This window comes from Acartia tonsa, chromosome 10 (genome assembly GCF_053477335.1).
Source record: "Acartia tonsa isolate MP-2025a chromosome 10, ASM5347733v1, whole genome shotgun sequence".
Classification (NCBI taxonomy): Eukaryota; Metazoa; Arthropoda; class Copepoda; order Calanoida; family Acartiidae; genus Acartia; species Acartia tonsa.
In genome coordinates this window covers 20,497,537-20,521,365 of record NC_137269.1, presented here as the reverse complement: position 1 = coordinate 20,521,365, position 23,829 = coordinate 20,497,537, and the positions used below count along the sequence as shown (strand labels likewise).

General features: G+C 37.6%; 1 protein-coding gene across 3 annotated transcripts in view; it reads right to left on the bottom strand.

Moving 5' to 3' along the window:
- The window catches only part of LOC145329618 (uncharacterized), a 61,342-nt gene that overhangs the window by 13,150 nt on the left and 24,363 nt on the right, over window positions 1-23,829 (bottom strand). For all 3 annotated transcript variants that reach the window (XM_080173914.1, XM_080173913.1, XM_080173915.1), the window contains 3 exons: window positions 796-856; window positions 609-652; window positions 295-390 (listed from right to left, as the gene is read on the bottom strand). In XM_080173914.1, coding sequence (XP_080030040.1) covers window positions 295-390; window positions 609-652; window positions 796-856 — 201 coding nt within the window. The remainder of the gene's footprint in view (window positions 1-294; window positions 391-608; window positions 653-795; window positions 857-23,829) is intronic.

Genomic DNA, 23,829 nt, shown 5'->3' with positions numbered 1-23,829 from the left:
TACAATGCAAGGTCAAATGTACATACATATTGAGTCATTAATAATAACAAAAATCTGGAAATATCAAAATTATCACCAATATTATTTCAAAGAATAATCACGACTCTGGAATAACGTAGCTCATCGGCTCGTTATCTAATAGGTGATGGGTTCGAATACCAACATTGCGTCAATTAGGACATAATTAAATTGTATCTACTTCTGTCATTTGAGGTAGGCGACATTATTGGGTAAAGAAGGGGAAATGTCTTGGCCTAAAACTTCACACTGTAAAGTCATTGATCATAGATTTACCTGGATTCTCCTTCTTCAGCGAGGCCAGCAAGTTTCCCCAATAATTTGCTCAGATTTGTAAAAGCAGCAGGAAAAGGGTAAGCCAGACATACGGCCCTGAAAGGTAAAATATTGAATTTGACGGAAGAAAAATTAATTTTGAGCTTGCTTCTTAATAGATAAAATTTTTTATTTTGGTGCTTTTTCTGTTATTCTCTCCCCGTCCTTCTCATTTACTTAAATTTTCCTTTAAACCTTTACTAAACGAGTAAAAATGATTCAATTTTTAATGACTATCAGCGCTATCTTTATTATAAATAAAACATATGGTTTACCTGATATAAAAATAGACTGTTGATAATTTGTTGCTTCGGCTTGCCTAAAAATATTAGATGCAAAAATTTGAAATATTTTAAAAATATTGTTTGGAAAGTTATTTTATTATATAAATAAAACTAGGTATATTTTAACATTTTTAATAGTGTTTTTTTTCATAATATCCCTGGACCTATAAAAACTTACCTCTAGGATGGCAATTTGGTTATAGGGTTGACCGCTAGATGGCGCCATTGTTGTTGCGTGTCTGAGAAATATAAATTTAGTAAATGATGTCATTCATAGGGAGCTAAAAGTTTGAATACATGGTTGCTTTTAGTCTTAGACCAAGACGTTACAGGTTTACATATTTATAACCCACATTTCATTGTCTTGAAGTGTAAATGGAAAACAAAAAATGTGTGCCCTACACAATGGCATAGACTCGAAATAAAGTATTACCAAACTTTACCAATAAACTGTAAAGAGATATGATAAATATACAACCAAAATAACAAGTTAATGTTGAAATTCAAATCCTTCTCGTTCCTTCTTGAATATAAAATGAATTTGAAAATTTTGAAGATATATTTTAATTTCCTTATCAGGATGATGTTTTTATATGTAGTCTTTATGACAGGTTATTATATTATAAATATATTTCTTAAATTATGTATATAAAAAAATATTGTACGATAATATCAAATTCAATTAAAAATAATTCATTTTTTATGTTTTTTTTGTTCCAAAATCATCCCTGCATTAAAGAAAGAAAAATGTGTGTTTTGTTTTACAAAGCAGACTAAATATATTATGATAATATACAACGTCTCTTTGTGAGTTCATATTTATAATATTGATTTTTATAAATGAATTAATGAAAAAATATTTGTTTGAAATTTGACTAAATATCATATCGTATAATTTACTTAACCCTTTTATTTAACAACCTTTGTTTTTAGGTCCTTTTTATTTCAATATTTCAAACAGCTGCCTTTTTTTTATCTTTAAAGTTAGAAAAACAATTTTTTCAGAAGATGTTTATCTTTATTATTTAATACCTATATTTGCGACAACTTTTACTACACAGAAACTCCCAATTTTTAACAACAACAAAATCCCTGCCCCTCTCGGAGAGCCTCGAACCCGCAACATACGGATAAGGAAACCAACATTCTATAAATGAGCTATATTGGAGACCAATTATCAGTTGTGAAAATAGACAAGGTATACAAAAACTTATTTCTTATAGTATACTTTAATATTTCACATTCTTCCATGTCTGTCATCGTAGCTCAGGGGTAGAGATGAGGTTCCATTCAGAGAGTTTTCAGTTCAAAACTACCCAAACACCAAATTTAATTTTCATGGTCTGAGATAATAAGTAATACAAAATTTTAAAATCTTTTTAATCATTTACATTATACATTATACAGTCACTTAAAATATTAAAATATTTTTTTAATTTGTTTTTGGTGAGACTCGATCTCACATCCATTAAACCAAATATCAGTGGTAAAACAAATTATTTTCTCACCAAACCTCCAAATCTCTAAAGGGGTATGGGTGTTTTGTAGATTTATTGTTTTAGTCTTACTTTAAATGCCAAAATATATATAATTGAAAAAAATATTGTTTCAGTTGGGGGTCTTGAACCACCCTCCTTGACATCTGAAACCTGACACCTTAACCAAAAAAGCTAATTTAGCATGAGACATATATGTATGTTCAACAGTCTTAATTTAAATGCCAAGGTATATAATATTGAAAAAAATATTGTTTCAGTGGTGTGTCTTGAACCACCATCCTTGACATCTGAAACCTGTTGCCTTAACCAAAAGAGCTAATTTAACATGAGACATATATGAGTGTTCAACAGTCTTATTTTAAATGCCAAAGTATGTAATATTGAAAAAATATTGTTTCAGTGGTGTGTCTTGAACCACCCTCCTTGACATCTGAAATCTGACGCCTTAACCAAAAGAGCTATTTTAGCTTGAAATATTTATATTAGTTTTACAGTCTTCTTTTAAATGCCAAAGTATATAATATTGAAAAAAATATTGTTTCAGTGGTGTGTCTTGAACCACCATCCTTGACATCTGAAACCTGTTGCCTTAACCAAAAGAGCTAATATAGCATGAATCATATGTATATGTTCAACAGTCTTATTTTAAATGCCAAGGTATATAATATTGAAAAAAATATTGTTTCAGTGGTGTGTCTTGAACCACCATCCTTGACATCTGAAACCTGTTGCCTTAACCAAAAAAGCTAATTCAGCATGAGAATATGTTTGTGTTCAACAGTCTTATTTTAAATGCTAAAGTATATGATATTGAAAAAATATTGTTTCAATGGTGTGTCTTGAACCACCCTCCTTGACATCTGAAATCTGACGCCTTAAGCAAAAGAGCTATTTCAGCATGAATCATTTATATATGTTTAACAGTCTTCTTTTAAATGCCAATGTATATAAGATTGAAAAAAATATTATTTCAAAAGTGGGTCTTGAACCACCCTCCTTGACATCTGAAATCTGACGCCTTAACAAAAAGAGCTATATCAGCATGAATGATTTATAATTGTTTTATATGTGTATGTTCAACACTCTTATTTTAAATGCCAAGGTATATAATATTGAAAAAAGTATTGTTTCATTGGTGTGTCTTGAACCACCATCCTTGACATCTGAAACCTGTTGCCTTACCCAAAAGAGCTATTTCATCATGAGAAATATATATGTTTTCAACAGTATTATTTTAAATGTCAAAATATAAGACATAAATATATGTTTTATAGTCTCGATTTAAATGCCAAAGTATATAACCTTGAAAAAAATATTGTTTCAGCGTTGGGTCTCAAACCACCCTCCTTGACATCTGAAACCTGATGTCTTAACCAAAAGAGCTATTTCAGCATGAAACATATATATATGTTTTACAGTCTTCTTTTAAATGCCAATGTATATAAGATTGAAAATAATATTGTTTCAATGATGGGGCTTGAACCACCATCCTAGACATCTGAAACCTGACGCCTTAACCAAAAGAGCTATTTCATTATGAGAAATATGTATTTGCTCAACAGTCTTATTTTAAATGTCAAAGTATATAAGATTGAACAAAATATTGTTTCAGTGGTGAGTCTTGAACCACTCCAGTTAAAGCTTGATATCTGAAACCTGATGCCTTAACCAAAAGAGCCCTATAATCATAAGACATATATATATGTTTTACAGTCTTAATTAAAATGCCAAAGTATACAAGATTGAAATAAAATATTTCCCCTTGCCCTCACCTTTCTTTTCCTTCTCTGCATTAACACAGCATTTTTTTTATAAAAACCTACCTCTGTTTATGTTACAACATGTTGTGTTCACCACAACATGTTTTCAAAAACATATTTGATGTTCTCTTTTTTAAAAAAAAATCTAAAGAGAGTGAAATAAAGTGTATGAATTAAAATTTCAGTTTGTAAAGGTTAGTAAATTAAATTTTAAATTGGTTATTAAATCATGCCATTACATTATAAAGATTCTAAGAAATGTAAAACTAATTTGGGCAAGTATTTTCCAAGAAAATTATCTTATCTTAAATTTTTTTTTCTATATTTTCTAACCTATAGGGTGACAACAAAATTGTTCTATAAGATCATAATAATTAACTAGCCAATAGCAAGATAGTTATATCGAGCCAACTCTAGTTATTTTATATTAGAAATCTCAAAATTTATTAGCGGAACCATAAAGTATTTTCAATTTGGGCTGTGGTAAAAAATCTTGATAGTGGACATAAAAATGCACATGAGGCTCTCTAAATTTTTTTTAGGATTATTTTTTTTTTGAGGGGGGATATTCACCCTCAATTAAAAAAACTGTTTGGGGGGGTAAATTTTATATGGGGGGGGGGAATAATCACCCCTTTACCCCCTCCCCTTGGACGTCCTTGTAGTTGTTACAAAATGGGTGAAATTGCACCACAGTTCTGATCCCACAATGTATTAATATAAAATCCGAGAGCCGGCTCATTGGAGAATTTTAAAGAGCCATTGTTGAATCTTATATGTAAAAGATTTTAGCTAAGATAAGCACCAAGTCATAAATACCTTGATCTAGAGATAAACATTGGAATCTAATATGTAGTGGCTCTCAATATTTTTTTTAGAGCCAGTTTAAGAGTTTTCACATATGAAAACCAAAAATGTCTTGTTTAAATCACACAACCTTTCCAAAGATTTTGATAAAATTGATTAAAAGGATGAAATTATTCAAAATTAGCACAGCATGATAAGTAATAATAATATTTTTTTTCTTTTTCAGTATTCAGAATGAAATATGAAATAATTTTCATTTTAGTATTTTTTTTATAAAACTACAATTAAGGTCGTCCGTTCGTAACGGTTAGCTCTTTTTGTTAATTTAAAAATTGAGGTGATAGGTTCGAATGTAAGACTGACACTAGATCATAACTAAAGTTATTAAAAATCCTCTCTACTTTGGATTTGTCATGTGATTGTCATAAACAGTTAGAGAAGGGATAATGCCTTGGCCTTTAAAAAGGCGCAACTCGTTAACAATTACAGTTAGAACTTTTCAGAAAAAAATTCGTGCAATCAAAGGGTTAATTGTTGGACAGTATTTTACGTAAATGATAACGAAATTTTCAATAACAGAGTAGCTTCATTATGAATTTAATAATTTTATGTAATTTGATAATTTATTCATCACCACATAAATGTTAGATTAAAAGCATATTCAAATCTCCCCTACTGCAAAGTATTTCTGTTTCTTTAATCATATAAAATGATGTGCTATCTCGTCCGCACAGCTAAATGTGTTGACGGGTTCCCATAAAAAAAAACTTTATTTATCGGTTCAGCGGTTAGCAAGATCCTTCACTACAGACAAAAAAAGCTTACTACTTTATAGAATAGGATGGAGTGGAAGAGGAGGGGGGGGGGAGAAGGAAATATGGGCTGTTTATTACACTAGTACCCAAAGTTTTATAATAATGTTTTCTTATTTGTTGGCTTAACAACTTGGGTGACCAAAGTGAATTTGATTGGTTGGTTAATTCAGTGTTCAACTACTAATTTTCATCTACAGAAGGGGTAATTTTGTGCATTATCATTTGTTTTTTTTAAGCATATCTTACAAAGGTTGGAAGAGTTTTCAAGTTCACTTAGTAATAAAAGTGAACTTGTAATAGAAAAAGTAAATAACACATTAGGACAGAAATATGTAATCAAAAATTGTTATTAGATGTTTAGTTTATGTGCTTGATATGATTTTTTTCTAAACATAATGACAAAAATTACTTTTTTTGCAAACCATCTAGTAAATCTTCCCAAATCCCTCCTACCTAACCCTTCCTATCAGTTTCTTTTCTAAGATTTAAAGATTTCAATACAAAAAGAGTTCTTGAAATACTTGAAGCATATTTTTCCCTATCCCTTGTCAACCCCCCACTTAAAACGACATTTCCGTGGATATAGAGAAAAGTAAATAGTCTAGGAATAATTACATAATGATATTTAGTAACTTGAATACATTTATTATGTTCATAATTTAAACTAATTGGCATCTCATTTAACCCTTAACTTTCGGGACCCTTGCCTAACCTTAATCGGTCAGGGGGGTGGGGTGTTGAATGCCCCCCCCCCCCTATTATCACAGTTCAGTTTAAAGCTAAGGGGCTAAAAAGTTTTGTGCATGTTCCCTGTTTTATAATGAATTTCCGACCCAAAGTAGGTCAATGTCAAATTTCACTTCCTTCACCATTTTATATAATGTTTAACAACCTTTGTTTTAAATTTTAAAATTACTCACCTATATATCTCCCCTTTTCCCTTTGTATTATTTATAATTTTTTCCTTAAAAAAGGACCACTAAAAATCCTCAAATAAATCTGTTAAAAAATACAAATTACCTCTGGGCAACATACAAATATGTAGGAGCAAAGCTTACTAATGATTTATCTTTTGATTGATATAAACAAAATAAAAATCTAGTAGGACTTGTTAATGGGCTGGCCATTTTTTATAGAATTTTAGATAAGCCTTGCTGATATATGAGAGGCTATTGTTTTAATTTCATTAAATATTATTGTGTTGGGATTCATATATCCCAATCCAATAGATTCAAATAAATTCGTCAAAATTAGTAAAACCAACTTTGATGTTAAATAAAATATCTTAAAAGCTTTGATAATATATTTCTTATTTTTAACATTATGTGTAAATGATTTATATTTTCTTCTCTCTTATGTTTCTAAAGAGATAATATTTCAATATGTTTGTTCTTGTTATTTATTTATTTATGTTATTTTTACAACTTAAATATCTTTTCACCAAATTTTTCCCCTGTTTCTATCTTTTAAACAAGGATGACAACATCCTTAAAAGTAAAGCTAATAAATGACAAACGAACTTAATGAAACCAACAAATTTAGTAGTATACATTGTTTAGATATCGGAACCAAAAAGCTGTATAAATTAAACCAAAGTTAAATGAAAAAATACCCTGCCCCCTCCTAAATTAAACAAGGATGACAACATCCATAAAAGCAAAGCTCTGAAACGATAGGACAAATGGACATTAAAACTTGTATAGTGTTAGAACTGAATAATCAGAATATAATTTATAGGAGTCAAAGCAAAGTTGGAAGTAAATTTGTTGTAAAACTTCTTTACACAGTATAATGTTTTTTAGACATTTTTGACATACTTACATTTTAAGGACTTGATTATAGAGTTGCTTCGCTTATAATAATGTATATTGTTGTCACAGGAATCAGTATACCAAAAATCAGATCAATCGGATAATTAGATCACATAAAAAGTTGTTGTTAAAGAAGTAAAAAAATCAATATGTTTAAAATGGACTTACGGACATTCATGTATGATTATAGTGTTACTACGCTTTCTAAATCGTACCTAACTAATACAGGAATCACCATGCAAAGTTTGAAATTGATAGGACAATTCTGACATGCCTAAATTAATGAAAAAAGCTATCTGTGACGGACGGACAGAGGGATGTAAGGACCAACCCTAATATTAGAAAAGCTTCGCTTTTAAAATTAAATAATAGTAGGAGGGTATGTGGTAAGCCGAAGCGTTTCAGCTCACCGGTTGCGAGTTCGAATCCAACGAGCCCTAGCCTTGAAGTATTCTACCAAAACAAACTAGCAGGATTTAGTCATACAGAAATTATATATTTAAATGAATACATTTACAATGGATGTTTACTATATATATACAAATAGATTTTAACAATAGGTTAGGTTTGAAGGGGGTGTGGGAGACAAGGGCTTAGCCCACGGCGGTAGACAGTGGGGGTAGCTGTGGTAAAAGGGGAGGCATCGCCTCCCGGTTGTATAGTTGCGTGAGGGGCGCGTGATAGCTGCGTGTCCGTGCCCCTCCCCTATTTAGCCAGTCCAGTTTGACCGCTGCACAACGGGGTCATCTGCGGTCATGAGGTAAATGGTGATATAATAGGATTAGTGCAGAAGGCTTGTCATGATAAGCCACTGCGTAGCAATTCTGTAAACTACCCGTCCGTCTGTTGCCGTATTACCACAACCTCCCGAGCCACCAGGCCTTGAACCTGGGGATACGGCAACCTCTGTCTGCGCACGACAACATCTTCCTGGGGCACAGCTCGGTGTAGGACAGCTCTGGCTATACAGGCTCCGTGGGACACTCGCTGCTCGGTCTGGCTGTGGTTGGATATCAGCATTGTCAACTCCCGGTTGGCTTCCAGCCGCGGGTTGGCGACAGCCAGGCCCCGTCGTTGGAAGTTTTGCCTTGTTTGCAGGACTAGTTCTGTCTCAGCTGGTAACTGGACACGGAGGCCTAGGCTCACTCTGGAGGCTCCCAAGGGGGGAATAACGATGGAGGAAGGCGCGTAGAATTCCATGGGGGCGCCTGCCTGGTCCAGGTTGCTTGGCCTCTTAGCTCCCACTCGGATGGGGACGGCTGTCATCAGCAGGGGACACATCGCTTCAGCTTCACCCTCTGGGGCACCGTGTTCCAGAAAAGCCAAAAAATGACAAAAAATCATAGAGAGGGTATATTTTAAAATTTTGATGAAATTTTATTTAAATAGCTATAAGTATCCATATATCTATTAATATAATGGCGAAATTTTAAATATCTCCATCCTGGCTTGCACAGGATGCCAGCAAACTTGGCAGGGTCATACAGGTAAAGAGCAAAAATATTTTGTTTGCCTTAAACTAAGCATTTTAAGTTAAAAAATACTAAAATATCCTATACCAGTACATACCAATATCAAATTTAAGTGTTTAAGTCAATTTCAGGGTCCAGGTATGATCCTGCAGGTCCTGATCCCTCAGAAATCTTAAAACAGCTCTTGAGACCGCAATTTTTGACCTGTAGACTTCAAATTTTAAACATAAGCTTTTCTAACAAGTATGTATGACCTACTGAAATCATATGAAAATCTGCCGCCGTTTTCCCGCCGACCGCCGACCGCCGCCGCCGAAATTTATATTTTGAGATTTCTAATCTAAAGTTAACATACAGATGAGCATATTTCTTATTTAGTTTTTGTGTGTATATGTAGGGAAGGAGGGGACAATGGGCTGTTTATTATAATAGTCCCTAAATTCACCAAATAGCGTTTTCTTATTTGTAGGCATAACAATTTCTGGGACTTTTATTGAATTTTGATTGGTTGGTTTATTAGTTGAGTGTCCAAACGTTTCAATCACTAATTGTTATTTATAGAAGGGGCAATTTTGTGTATTAGCATTGGGAATGTACATTAATTTCCCGGCCATTGTCTAATCCCTATAATAAATCTCTGATATGTAAGACTTTCATTTTATTTTCAATTTACTTGAAAGGAAGCATTTTCTATCTTAAACAATACAAATTCTACTTGTTTTTTTTAATAAGTATGAAAGCACCTTTGGAAAAAGGTTGCTTTATAAAAGGATGAAGGGAGTAAATAATGCTAACAAATTAAATAAGAATATATATTTGAACTAGGAATAGACATTAAAATTTTTAAACTTCTAGCTTTAATGGGTTCAGATGTGGATATAAGTAGGGCATCCCCCCCCCGCCCCCCCCCCCAAAAGGTAAAAAGGTAAAATGGTTCAGATAAGAGCCTAGACATTTAAGGATAATCTTTATTTAAAACTTTTCTTTACTTTTAGTTTAAATGAATATGTGTAAATAAGTAAAAAATAAATTACTTTTATATCTTTAAAAATTGTTATTTTTTTTATAGACCCAGTATCTTTAGGGCTTAAAAAAACATACTTCGCATACTTTCGCATACACAGGGTAAAGTTCTCTGATATTATACATACATCTAATATCACCATGTAAGAGGATTTGCTTGCGCTCTTTTGCGCTTAAAAGATCTGGAACCAAACGTAAAATTTTAATTAGAAGAAAATTGTCTATTTTACAGAAATCGGGTAGGCTAAGAAAACCATCTACAATTACAACAAAAAATGGAGATTTGACTTCTTTTAAAGGCTAAACGTATAAATCATTACATACTGATTCCAAAAATATATAATACTTAAAAATAGCTTTAAAAATAAAGGGTCCACACTGATTTGAAATGTAGTTTAGTTGACCTTAAAAATAGTTGTTAACAATGATGAAAAGGAACTTAATTCCATACCTCTGGTATAATTACACATAAAAGTTTTATTTTTCATAGTAAAAAGCTAATTCTTTCGGCTTTATTTCCAAAAACTTGTGTATATTACTAAACAATTGTTTAAAAGTGTATTTTCCAAAATGTAAAAAACGATTATTTGTCACTCTCTGGAACATAGTGTGGGGCCGCCACTTCCATCTCAGTGGCCGCTTCTCCTCCTGCAGGCTCGCTGCTGGCCGGCAGGGGCTCCATGTCAGCATCAGGGTTCCAGATTGCATCCCTAGGTGGCTCTGGGGCTGGCAGCGGCGGCGGTGGTTCGTTGGGTTGGTGCTGCAGGTTCTCTTCTACAGGGTCGCGATCCTGGCCGCTAGGCTGTGGGGCGGCGGCTGCCGGCTGGTACACTGGGAACTGTCCTGGGTCACTAGCTGGCAGCGCTGCAGCTCCGGCGGGCAGCTCAGTGGCGTCCTCGTCGCCGTCCAGGTCAACTTGGATGTCTGTGGGAATCTGATGGGCAGTTACATCTCCGGTGTATTTGCGCAGTCGGCCTACATGTGCGGTGATTTCCGAGATCTTGGCTGTTGGAGAGGCAGGTTTGATGACATAATGGACGTCTGTGGCTTGTCTCACTATCTTCCAAGGGCCAGTCCATCTCTTGGTAATCTTGGCTGACTTCCCTGGCACCAGGCGGGGGGCCAGATACCAGACCAGGTCTCCAACTTCGTACTTGGCCGTGCCTTCGTAGGCGGCCGCGCTCCTTCGGATGGTTCCCTCTTCTCGCTGCTGGATTGCGTCGTACACGGCATGGTAGCGTTGCAGGAGAGCTTGGACGTTGGCTGGGACTGAGGCATACTCAGTGTCTGGCAGCCGGAGCACCATGTCCACGGGAAGCTTGGCCTCTCTCCCAAAGTAGTCCAGGAACGGGGTCACGCCCGTGGATCTGCAGGCTTTGGTATTGTAGGCGAAGGCAATGGCAGGCAAGTGTGGCTCCCAGTTGTTGTTGTCTCTGTCCAGGAACAGCCGCATGCCTGTGTTAAGCGTCCGATGAAACCTCTCCACCCGGTTGGACTGCGGGTTGTAGGGCGGTGGATGTGTCAGGCCAATCTCGAGCTTGGAGGCCAGTTCCTAGAATACCTGGCCAGTAAACTCCATCCCATTGTCGGAGTGGATCTTCAGGGGACATCCGAATGTGGCCAGGTGGCGGTGCAGTAGGGCTTCAGCCACCGTGAGAGTGCGCTTGTTGGGGATGGCGTAGAGGCTGACAAAACAGCTGAACCCATCCTGACAGGTGGGGATGTAGCGGTTCCCGGCTGGTGTCTCTGGCAGGGGCCCCACCAGGTCAATAAACAGGACTTGCTGTGGATACCCCTGGCGGGAGGGCACGTGTATCCCTAACTTCAACCTTTCCTTGGTGACCTTCTGTACACACTCAGGGCAAGTCTGAACCATCAGGCGGACGTCACGGGACAGGTTGGGCCACCAGAAATGCATGGCGACGCGGGCAATAGTAGCGTCCATCCCAAAGTGCCCGGCCATGGGGGTCCCATGGGCCAGGAAAAACGCATCCTGCTGGAGGGCCAAAGGCAGCAGGTATCGTGTCCTCTCTCCTGTCAGGGTCTGGTCGGTGGTGGTGAGGCAGCCATGCTCGTCGAGTCCCAGGGCTGCGAAGTGGCTGGCATACTGCTGCTCGTCCCGTTCCTTGCCTCGCAGCTCCGCCTTAGTTGGGGCTTTGCCGTCGGCCACCCACTGGCGGACACGGAGCAAGAGGGGATCCTGTGTCTGTGCCTCTAAAACTCTGGCCGGGTCCAGCCGTGCTGCAGAGGGCCTGCCAGCTGCGGGCTCCCCTAGCTGGCAAAGGGTGTGAATGTACTCGGCCTGCTCTGCTAATTCTTCGGCGGTGGCTGTCGGCATATTATCGTCCTCCCGGCGGCTGAGGGCGTCAGCATTGGTGTTCTGTGTGCCAGGACGATGGCAGACAGTGAAATCTAGGGCCGCTAGCTCCTCCTGCCAGCGGGCCACCATCCCTGTGGATGTGTTCAGCGACTTCATCTGTAGCAAGGCTGAGGAATCAGTGTTGATCTGGAAACTACGGTAGGACAAGATGCCGTGAAATTTCCGAATTCCATACATGATGGCGGCCATCTCTCCCTTCCAGGATGGGTAGCGAGTTTCGGGGTCGGTTGTCTTGCGCCCCACGGCGGCAATAAGCCTCTCCTTGCCGTCCTGGCATTGGCTGAGTATGGCAGAGATGGCGCGGCTGCTGAAGTCGGTGGTGAGCTGGAACACGGCCGGTAAGTCAAACCTGGGTGGCGCTCGGATGGGGGCTTGGCGAAACTTGTCCTTGAGCTGTATCAGCTGGGCTTCCATCTCAGCCGTCCAGGTCAGTGTCTTGACCGTTTTCTGCCGATTCATCTCGTAGGTGAGGTCGGCATACTCTGGGATGAACAGGCGGTAGTAGCCAAAGAACCCCAGGAGCGCCAGCAGGTCCTTGGGGGTGATGGGGGCCTCCCCTGCGGTGGGCTTCCAAGACTTCCCGGAGCCTAGCCAGGTGGGCCCAGGTATCTTGGTGAAAAGTCAGGACGTCATCAAGGTATGACTGGAGGTTGGCCGTGCCTAATGGGTTCAGGACTCCTGCAATAAATCTGGAGTAGACAGATGGTGCTGTAGCTAGGCCAAAGGGCATCCTTTTCCATTGGTACAAGCCTCTGGGGGTGGTGAAGGCGGTGCAGGGCCGGCTGTCCTCGGACACTCGGATGGTGTAGTACGCAGCCACTGCGTCTAAGGCACTGTAGACGCGGTGTCCCCCCGCTCGTTCTACCAGCTGCTGGATCCTGGGCAAGGGGTAGCTGTCCAGCTCAAGGCACTTGTTGAGGGCCCTGTAGTCGACGGCCCAGCGGGTGCTCCCGTCCTTCTTCTTGATGGGCACCAGGGGGCTGCTCCAGGCGGAGTCTGAAGGCTCTATGACTCCCTCTTGCAGCCAGGTGTCCAGTTGCTTCTCCAGCTCAGCCTCCTGCCGCGGGTTCAGATCCCTAAATCTCTGGCGGATCGGCTGGGTCCCTGGCTTGAGGCGCAGCTGTAACTCTACTACATCAGTGCAGCCGGGGGTGGAGTTTGAGAAGACGTCTCTGTACTCTGACAACATGGTCCAGACCTCCTTCTTGAGCAGGGGGTCCTTGCACAGAAATTCGTTCTCCTCCATCTCAAGGGCTGCCCACAGCTCCTGCATATCTGGGGGCTCAACAGGCTCTTGGAACGAATGGATACGAGGGGGAGGCTTGTCAGAAACCTCCAGAATGTCGGGCTTGACCAGCTCCCCAGCCACGGGGAGGCCGGCGTTCAGCAGGAGAGGCATCTCCCCCTCATTTACCACCAGCACTCGGAACACGCTGGCGGAGCCAGGCCTGTGTGCATACAGGCCTTCTGGGATGACAAGATACTCCCCAAACCTCTGTTCTGGGGCAGATAGTTGGATGGCATCCTTGGTACGGTGTCCCACTAGTTCAACAGGGACAGCCATGACACCGCGGCCAGGCAAGACCACCCTCTTGGCCGTACGGAGTTGGGGTGGTTGGCCATCAGTTGGAGTGACAGCGCTTAGCCTGTACGTGGCTGGCACGGGGTCAGCTTCAGCTCCGGGAGCCACCGGCCGCGATTTGACGGGCTCGGCGCCGGGAGGGGCTGAGGTGTTGGAGCCCTGCGTGGCTCCGAGGGCGTCCGGCCACGATTTGACGGGCTCGGCGCTGGGAGAGGCCGGGGTGCCGGGACCAGCCTTGGCTCCGTGGGCGTTCGGCCGCGACTTGACGGGCTCGGCGCTGGGAGAGGCTGAGGCATCGGAGTCATGCGTGGCTCCGGGGGCGTCCGGCCACGACTTGACGGGCACGGCGCCGGGAGAGGCTGATTCCTGGGGGTTGAGCGTGGCTCCGGGTGCATCAGACCGCGACTTGACGGGCCTGGACTCGGACTTGGCCGGTTGGATTGCTGGGGGCCCCAGGTAGAGGGGGCCAGGTGGACACGGCTGGCCGTTGATGAAGGTGTCGGCGGAGAAGATAGGCTCTGGAGGGCTGGAAATCTCGGGAAACGTCATTGGCAGGTTCTCCAGAGGCACCTTGGGCACTGGGGGCAACCCCATGGCTAGCAGGTTGGTCCCCCTGTGGGCGTTCAGCGCAGCATCCACCCAGTGCGTGCCTTTCTCAACTACACGCGGCTGCTCTGGCAGTGGGCCTGGCAGAGGCCCCTCGTAACTCCTCTCTCTCTCGCTGTCTCCTTGAGAAAATACCCTCCTAGGTTCAGAGGGTGTGAGAGATTCCGTACCACAGTCACGTGGTACAGATGGAGTATAAGAGTGTGTGAAACTGCCATATATAATTCATATAATTTTCCAATTACCTGAAGGGGCTGCCCTTCCTCATTAGCAGTCAGGATTTGGGTGTTGTCTGGAACCAACATGCGCTGCACGCCCATTGCGTGCATGAGGTGTTCAGAAATGACGGCAGACCCTGGTACACGGTTGCCAGAATCTACCATGGCATCAACCTGTACGTGCTGGGCAGGGTCAGGAGTAGGAAACCTCACCCTGATGTGGCAGGGGAAGTGGAGGTCCTGCCCTTGAGACAGGGGGGCCTCCCGCTCGGCTGGGGTCGGCAGAAACTTCGGCGGTGGCCGAACCGCAGCTATGGTAGTATCGCTTACCATGGTGTGTGTGTGTAGACCGCTGGTGGTGGCTTATACTGTAGCTTCGAATCACTAGAGCTTATCAATTATCACTGGGTCAACAATTTTATATTTCTTTTTATCACTTGGTTGACATTTATACACACTTATGTGTAGTTATCACTAGGAGCTCTAGGTGTGATTCTGGAAGCACCGGCAGCAGGGAATGTCCGTCCTGCAAGGGTCAGATGGATGGCGGCGGCAGGGAATGTCCCGTCCTGCAGCGCCGCTGGTTCGAATCCCGAAAGGTGGCGGCAGGGAATGGCCCTTCCTGCAGCGCCTCGGGTTTGAATCCTGGGAGGCAGCGGCAGGGAATGTCCCGTCCTGCCGTGCCTTTGGCTCAAATTCTGCTATCAGTCGCAGTGGTAGGCCTTACTTGTGTGCTGAAGCTTCGCAGCCACACATTGCCTTCTCAGGGAGACCAGCACTTAGCTGTCCGTCTTGTAGGTTTGGCCTGGGTGTCCTGGGGCTTGTCCCAGCTACACTTGCCAATTTAGACTCAGTTTTGTAGCCGTCTGAGCTAAATTATCCGATTACCGTGGCTGCGCACCTAGCGCTACTCCTACATGGTACGGAAAATACGCCGTAAACTGGCGCTTTTAGCAGGCTAAATCTGCTTGCCGTAGGCCAGAGGCCTGCATAATGCGTTCAATTGATGGAAAATCGACCTAAAAAGGCCGTCTCGCGGGTCAGTTGGCTTCTCAGTTGGCAGCTGACTGTTCCCTTACTTGCAAAAGGGTCCAATCAGAGGTAGAATAGGCTAATTTCTGTAGGGCTCGATTGAAACACGCTGACACCAAGATGTGGTAAGCCGAAGCGTTTCAGCTCACCGGTTGCGAGTTCGAATCCAACGAGCCCTAGCCTTGAAGTATTCTACCAAAACAAACTAGCAGGATTTAGTCATACAGAAATTATATATTTAACTGAATACATTTACAATGGATGTTTACTATATATATATATTTACTATAAAAGGGGAGGCATCGCCTCCCGGTTGTATAGTTGCGTGAGGGGCGCGTGATAGCTGCGTGTCTGTGCCCCTCCCCTATTTAGCCAGTCCAGTTTGACCGCTGCGCAACGGGGTCATCTGCGGTCATGAGGTAAATGGTGATATAATAGGATTAGTGCAGAAGGCTTGTCATGATAAGCCACTGCGTAGCAATTCTGTAAACTACCCGTCCGTCTGTTGCCGTATTACCACAGGTATATTAATAACAAAGGTAGTCTTAACAAGTTAACAAGGCACTTTTTAAATCTTTCAAATATTTAAAATTTTTGTCAATGATGCATATTGCATATAATTATATTTTAGAATTCGCCTATTGATTAAACTTAGCATGATGATTTCTGTGATATTTAAGTACAATTTACAGAGCTTAGCAACTCTATCATTGTTAGAGAAAATAGGTTGACCTATGATTTGAAAAATATTGATTTTTAAATTAAGTTAAGGCATGTTAGAATTGTTATATCGATCTCAAACTTTATATGATGATTCCTGTAACAGTTGAATAAATTTTTTTTATAGCGAAGCAACTCCATAATTGTTATCAGAAATTAAATATGTCCATTTAAAACATATTGATATTTTAAAAACTTTTTATTCAACAATTTTCATATGTATTTAAAACAGGATAAGATAAACAAGGAGGAGAAAATAGAATGGGTTAGTCTAAAACTAAAGGAAGGTAGATGTCCCCTCCCTTCTTGCAAAGTATCAGATTTTATTTTTAAGCTAATAAATAAGAAATTATTTTGTGAATTATCATTAGGAATGTGCATTAATAATTGGCCATTGTCTTATCCCTTTATATCTCTGTGGGTTTTACATATGAGTAGCTTGAGTACATGTTTATGTAATTAGGGATCTTAAGGGATAAGACAATGGACGATAAATTAATGTTTGCACCTAATGATGATAATCAAAATTACTTTTGTTTAAATCTTATCCAACCAATCAAGGTTTATTGTTTTAGTAAAACTATACAACCAGGTATTTTGGAATTATTAACATTTTGTTATTAAAAAAACTTTAGTATAATTGTTAAGCTACCTCTAGCTAAGCTTATATTAATCCTTGTCCTGCCCCCCCACCCCCTGTGAAAGTTGCTAATTTGTAAGTGCAGCTACTCTATGATTAAAGTATGTCCATCCATACTTTTTGTTCCTTCAATTATTTTTAAATTGATATTTCTCTCTTTCTCTTTATATTAAGACTAGCAGTTTTGCCCCCTTGCAGTCTCTATAAGAAGCTTCTCTGTAAAGGAGAACCATATCGGTTCATCCATTAGTGAGATCATCTGTTTTATTTAATAGGGTTAACAAACTTTTAATGCTGCGCTACCTGTCAACATTATTGTCCTTAATTTTAAATATTCTTTTAACACACATTAAGATTTATTGAAGCCATCAAAGCATTAAATATCTTTTAACACCCAAAAAGGTCTGAACTCAACGACTTTTTTCACAAATAAACAAATTAAAGGACATATCAGTATGTCCATCTTTCTATTCTTCTTTCTGTCTCTATCTTTTTTTTCATTTCTTTCACCTTTTCATCCTAAAATGTGTAAATTTTAAATGCTGCGCTACATATCAACATAAACTAGATTGTCCTTGTTATTTTAAACATTGTCCTTGTTTTTCTAAAAATTCGTAGAATGAATAGACAGAAATTCTACTACTTTTTAACATACTATTTGCTTCGTCCCTAACCTCTATGGCAGGACAGGGGAAGTTTGGAAAAATAGTCTAAAACAACCCAAAGACATTAATAAAGATTTCCTGAAAATTAAACCCTTAGGACCAGTAATTTCTGAGAATTTTAGCTTCAGACAAAAAATCGTATTTATTAAAATTAGTACTGGTCATTGTATTTTATTATGAAAAAAGTAAAAAATTTTAGAGGAGACGGTTACACACACACCTTCCCCCCCCCCCCCTCTCAGATATAGTACTTCTTTACAATGCAGGGAGGGAGGGGACAATGGGCTGTTTATTACACTAGTCCCCAAAGTTTCATAACCACGATATCTTATTCGTTACTTTAAAACTTTGGGGAATTTTACTAAATTTTGATTGGTTAGTTCAAAACTAGTCCAAACATTTCAACCAATAACTTCAATCTACAGAAGGGGTAAGCTTGTCTATCCTCATTAGAGATGTACATATATCAATTTATCATTCATTGTCTTATCCCTTAATATCCATGTTTACAATGTTTTTTTCTCACATATCTTGGTCCATATATCCTTCTTATATGTCAACTGTTGAAAAGAGAAACAAGGATGAAAACATCCATAATTAGAAAAATTGTATCTACGAAAACATTTGAAAATTGAACCCTAAACACCAAAAGTCTGATGAAAAATATAAAAATAGCCTAAAATCTACTAAAAATCAGCCCGACCACCATGAATGTTTAATAGTTGGTTGTTTATAGGATCCGAAAATGATGTTTCCCATATTTTGTGTCTAAAGGACAAACATTGTAAATTATAGAGTAGCTTTGCTACTAAAATATCTACAATAATGTCTAACGAAGGAGTCTATCTTTTTCACACACACACACACACATATATCCCTCCCCCTCCCTTTTTCCCCTTCACTCTATAATATGAGTGAAAGTTTACGGAGTAGGGGAAGACAGTGGCTCCGAGAGTTGGCGCATATCCTCCTGTTTATTGTAAGCTCGTTTTAGCACTTATTCCCCTTTCTTCTTTACCCCCCCCCCACCCCCCTTAATTACTTTTAGGGCTCATAAAACAAAACAAATGTTATCTATCTATCCATGATATTTTTCAACTGTTTAAAAGATGTTTAAAATAAGGGAAAGTCAATTAGAAAAACTGAAGGTTAAAGTTTGTTTTTTAACAATGACAATGATAGATGGATAGATAGATGGATAGATAGATGGAAATATGGATGGATAGATAGATAGATAGATGGAAATATGGATGGAAAGATAGATAGATAGATGGAAAGATGGATGGATAGATAGATAGATAGATGGAAATATGGATGAATAGATAGATAGTTAGATGGAAAGATGGATGGATAGATAGATAGATAGATAGAAAGATAGATAGATAGATAGATAGATAGATAGATAGATAGATAGATAGATAGATAGATAGATAGATAGATAGATAGATAGATAGATAGATAGATAGATAGATAGATAGATAGATAGATAGATAGATAGATAGATAGATAGATAGATAGATAGATAGATAGATAGATAGATAGATAGATAGATAGATAGATAGATAGATAGATAGATAGATAGATAGATAGATAGATAGATAGATAGATAGATAGATAGATAGATAGATAGATAGATAGATAGATAGATAGATAGATAGATAGATAGATAGATAGATAGATAGATAGATAGATAGATAGATAGATAGATAGATAGATAGATAGATAGATAGATAGATAGATAGATAGATAGATAGATAGATAGATAGATAGATAGATAGATAGATAGATAGACAGACAGATAGACAGACAGACAGACAGACAGACAAACAGATAGATAGATAGATTAAAAGATAGATGGTTAGATATATAGATATACAGATAGATAGATCGAATCAAAAAAAAGAAATAACCTGAAACCTGTCCATATAACAAAGCTAAGCTTTTATGACAATTTAACATTGAATAGTTAAGCCGTTTATAGGACTTACACTCAATCACACATCCAGATACTTTACAATTTATAGAATAAATCACTATGACTTTATCCACTTAAAAAGTAATATAAAGTAAAATTCTCGAAAATTGGTGATCCCAATTGGTTGTTCTTTTCAGGTAAGCTTTATAGATATCTTAAGGGTTGATTTAAGCTATTTTCCTGACATCCCACGTCTTCCTCCAGAGGCTAGAGACAAAGTGTTCTAAAAAATCTAAAAGGATAGGACAATAGACGCTAAATTGATGTACATATCCAATGATGAAGCACATAATTACCCCTTATGTTGATTGAAATTAGTGGTTGAAACATTTAAACAGTGAACTTGATAAACCAATCAATCAAAATTGATTAAAAGTCCCCAAAGTTGTTAATCCAATGAGTAAGAAAATGTAATCATAAAACTTTGAGGTTTAATGTAATAAAAAGCCCATTATACCCTCTCTCTATTATAAATATCTTAGAGGGCGGATTTAAGCTATTTTCCTAGCATCCCTAATATATTTGGAAAAAAAAACAATATTAAATTCACATTTCTTTCATGGTGTTACCTCAGGGATCTAAAGGGATAAGACAATAGTCAAATCTTGTACATTCCCGATGATGATAAACAAGATTAGCCCTTCTGTAGATTCAGGGAGGAAGGGGACATTGGACTGTTTAATGCACTAGTCCCCATAGTCATAACAATGTTTTCTTCTTAGTCATTGGCTTAACAACTTTGAGGATTTTTCTTGGCTTTTTATTAGTTGGTTCATTAAGTTGAGTGTCTAAATGTTGCAACCACTAATTGTAATCTACGGAAGGGGCAATTTTCTTATCATCTTTTGGGTTGTACATCAATATATCGGCCATTATCTTATCCCTTTAGATCCCTCGTTATATTATAACAATTTGTTATACAGAAATATTTAAATATCATTTAATGTTATATTTTTTTAGCAAAGCTACTCTAGAAATAACTTGGTGCGTCTGTCCATCTGTATGGCTAAGGGGAAACATGAATTTCTTGACTACTATTAATGTAGAAAGCTGAAATTTTTGGTGAAAACTTGTAAGACCTATGCACATCAAGGCTACATACATTTTCACTTATTACATTATACCAGGGAGGAAGATGACATTGGGCTGTTTATTACACTTGTACACAAAGTTCTTTTTGTCTAACAACTTTGGGGACTTTTGAAGAATAATGATTGGTTAGTCCAATATGTGTTTTAACGTTTCAACCACTAATTGTAATCTACAGAAGGGGTAATTTTGTGTATCATCTTTTGAGTTTTACATCAATATATCTGCCATTGTCACATCCCTTTAGATCTATGTCATCCAGACTATATATGTTCCATTATTACATTATACTGTTCAAATTTCTTGAAAACCTTTTTTTAAACAAAACTTTTTTCTAATTCTGTCTGCATGGTAATTTGGATGGGTTAGAATTGTTCTATTGTTTTCAAATTTTGCATGATGATTCCAATAACAGTTAGGTACGAATTAGAAAGCATAGCAACTCTATGAAAATCCAAATGTCCATTTAAAATAGGGTTATTTTTAATGTTTTTTTTACAACATCTTTTTGTATGACATTCATCTGATTTCAATGTATTAGGAAAAGCATCTCTATTAAAATAATTATTTATTATATAAATCCTGGGCAGGCTTTTAACCTCTCCTTGTTTGGTTGTAGAGGTGGGGATGGGGGGGAGGGTAGTTTAACCCCAATTTTGTAAAATCAAGTACAGATTAACTCATGACCGTCAAATAAAAATAAATGGGCAGACAATAGTCTATAGTCTAATAGAGATTAATACGTGACCGTTTTGTTTTTTTGGAAATAATTGGGCAGGGATCTAAAGGGATAAGACAATGGCTGTTAAATTCATGTACATCCCAAATGATGACACAAAAAATTAACCATTCTGTAGATTGATATTAGTGGTTGACACGTTTGAACACTCAACTTACTAAACCAACCAATTAAAATTCAGGAAAAGTCCCCAAAGTTGTTAAGCCAACAAATAAGAAAATGCTTTTTATAAAACTTTGGGGACATGTGATATAAACAGCCCATTGTTCCCTCTCTCTAATATATACTTTCAATTTTAGGATTTGATTATAGAGTTGCCTTGCTTATAATACTTTACCTTGTTGTCCTAAGAATCATTATTTAAAAAATCAGATGAATAAGATAACTATGTAATACAAAATTATTTTGTCAAAGTGTCAAGAAAATCAGCATGTTTAATTGGATATACGGAATTTCTGGTAACGATTATAGAGTTGCTACGCTTTCTAAATTGTACTTAACTGTGATTATTAGAGTTTACAAAAATATCAGACAATAAATTATTTAATTCTAGCATTTCACCTTTAAAACATCTATTTTCTGAAGGGTTTCTAAGGAATAACACAAAAGAAGATAAATGTTTATGCGTCTTCAATGATGATTATCAAATTTATTCATTCTTTAGATTAAAATTATTGGTTAAAAGGTTGGGACATCTTAAAATCTAAGAAGTCAGTATACTAATAAATTTAAATATAAGTACCCAAAGTTTTGACGCTCTACATGTGTTAATGTTCTATGGTCCTTCGTTTTTAGAGATTTATTTTTATGGATGTTATCATCCTTGTTTTCTTTAACAGATAAAGATAAATTTACACTTATTCTTACTGATATAGAATCTTCGCTGTCTATCTTCAATGGCAGCTGAGAAAATTGCATGTCCCCCATAGCGTTACAGACTGGCGGACTGACGAATAGAAAAAGTAAATTAAAGAGAAGCTTCGCTACTTATAAATGAATTGAATTAATTGAACTTTATTATTTAACTTCTAAGATTGTTCTATGTTTCTTAACTCCTTAAATATGAAAAAAGTTTTCATGTACGAGTTAACATAGAATGAAAATCAAAAAGTTATAGGTATTGTAACAGAGGGTGGTGGTACCCTCCCCCAAAATAGTTATGAACCTTACAAGGACCTATAAAAAGCTACATTGTAAAAGAACACCATCTCGGTTCGGTGGTTAGCGAAATCCTTCGACACACACAGACAGACACACACACACACACACACACACACACACACACTGTTACTTTAATAGAAGAATTATTTTGGATAATAATTTTTTAAAAATGAACACAGCACATAAATTTACCAAAACAAGGATGACAACATCAGACAACATAAATTTGTTGCAAAATAAATTAAATATGGGACATACTTTCATTTTTAGGATGGCTCTGTATCTAAAAGGGCTTCAAAAATAGCTTAAAACCAAGGCTTAAATCTAAAATTGAAATAGCCTAGAACCATCACAGGACCTATGGCATTGCATATACTCAATTATTTTTCGTATTTTTAAAAATAAATTAAGCTTTCTTGGTCTGAAAATTATACTGTTGCTCAAAGTTTTGAAAACACATTCTCTCGGATGTTCGCACAAAATTTTGGGCACTTATATATATAAAGGATTTATTAGAAATAAGATGATTATATTTTTTATATGGTCTTTTTTCTCTCGATGTTAGTTTTTTGAAGCCACGCTACTTATGAAAATAAAATTACATATTTTTTCAATAACATAAATCACTTGAATCCGACTTATTTACAAAAATTTATTTGATTTGTTATTTCTTTATATAAAAAATTTGCAAATATTCATGTAATGCAAAAATGATGGTTCATTTGAGATTCAATACATTTGGGATTCTTTTTTAATGTAATTCTGCAATTTATGAATATATATTTTAAGATAAAATATAAACTTTTAAAAGAGCAGCTTTTCTAACTTTAGATTTGGTAGACCTGTTCGTCTGTCTGTCTGTCTGTAACTGTAAAGCATCACTATAAGATCGTCTAAAGTATGTATATTTTGGAATGACATTTTTATTTTTTATTTGTTGCACATTGTCCATAATACTTTATGATAAACTAGCGGCTTCGCCCCTAGCCTCTAGGGGCTTTATTTTTGAAGGTTCAGGGGAGAATTTTAAAAATTTTGTTTACATATTTTTAGATATTTTTTGTATTTTATAACATTTTATTACTCTTTATATCATTTTATAACTCTTTATAACATTTTATAACTCTTTATAACTTTTTATATTGATTTATAATATTTAAAACCTTTGAAATTTTCCTTTTTTTATTGTTTTTTTAATCTCTTTGCCATTAGTCTTTT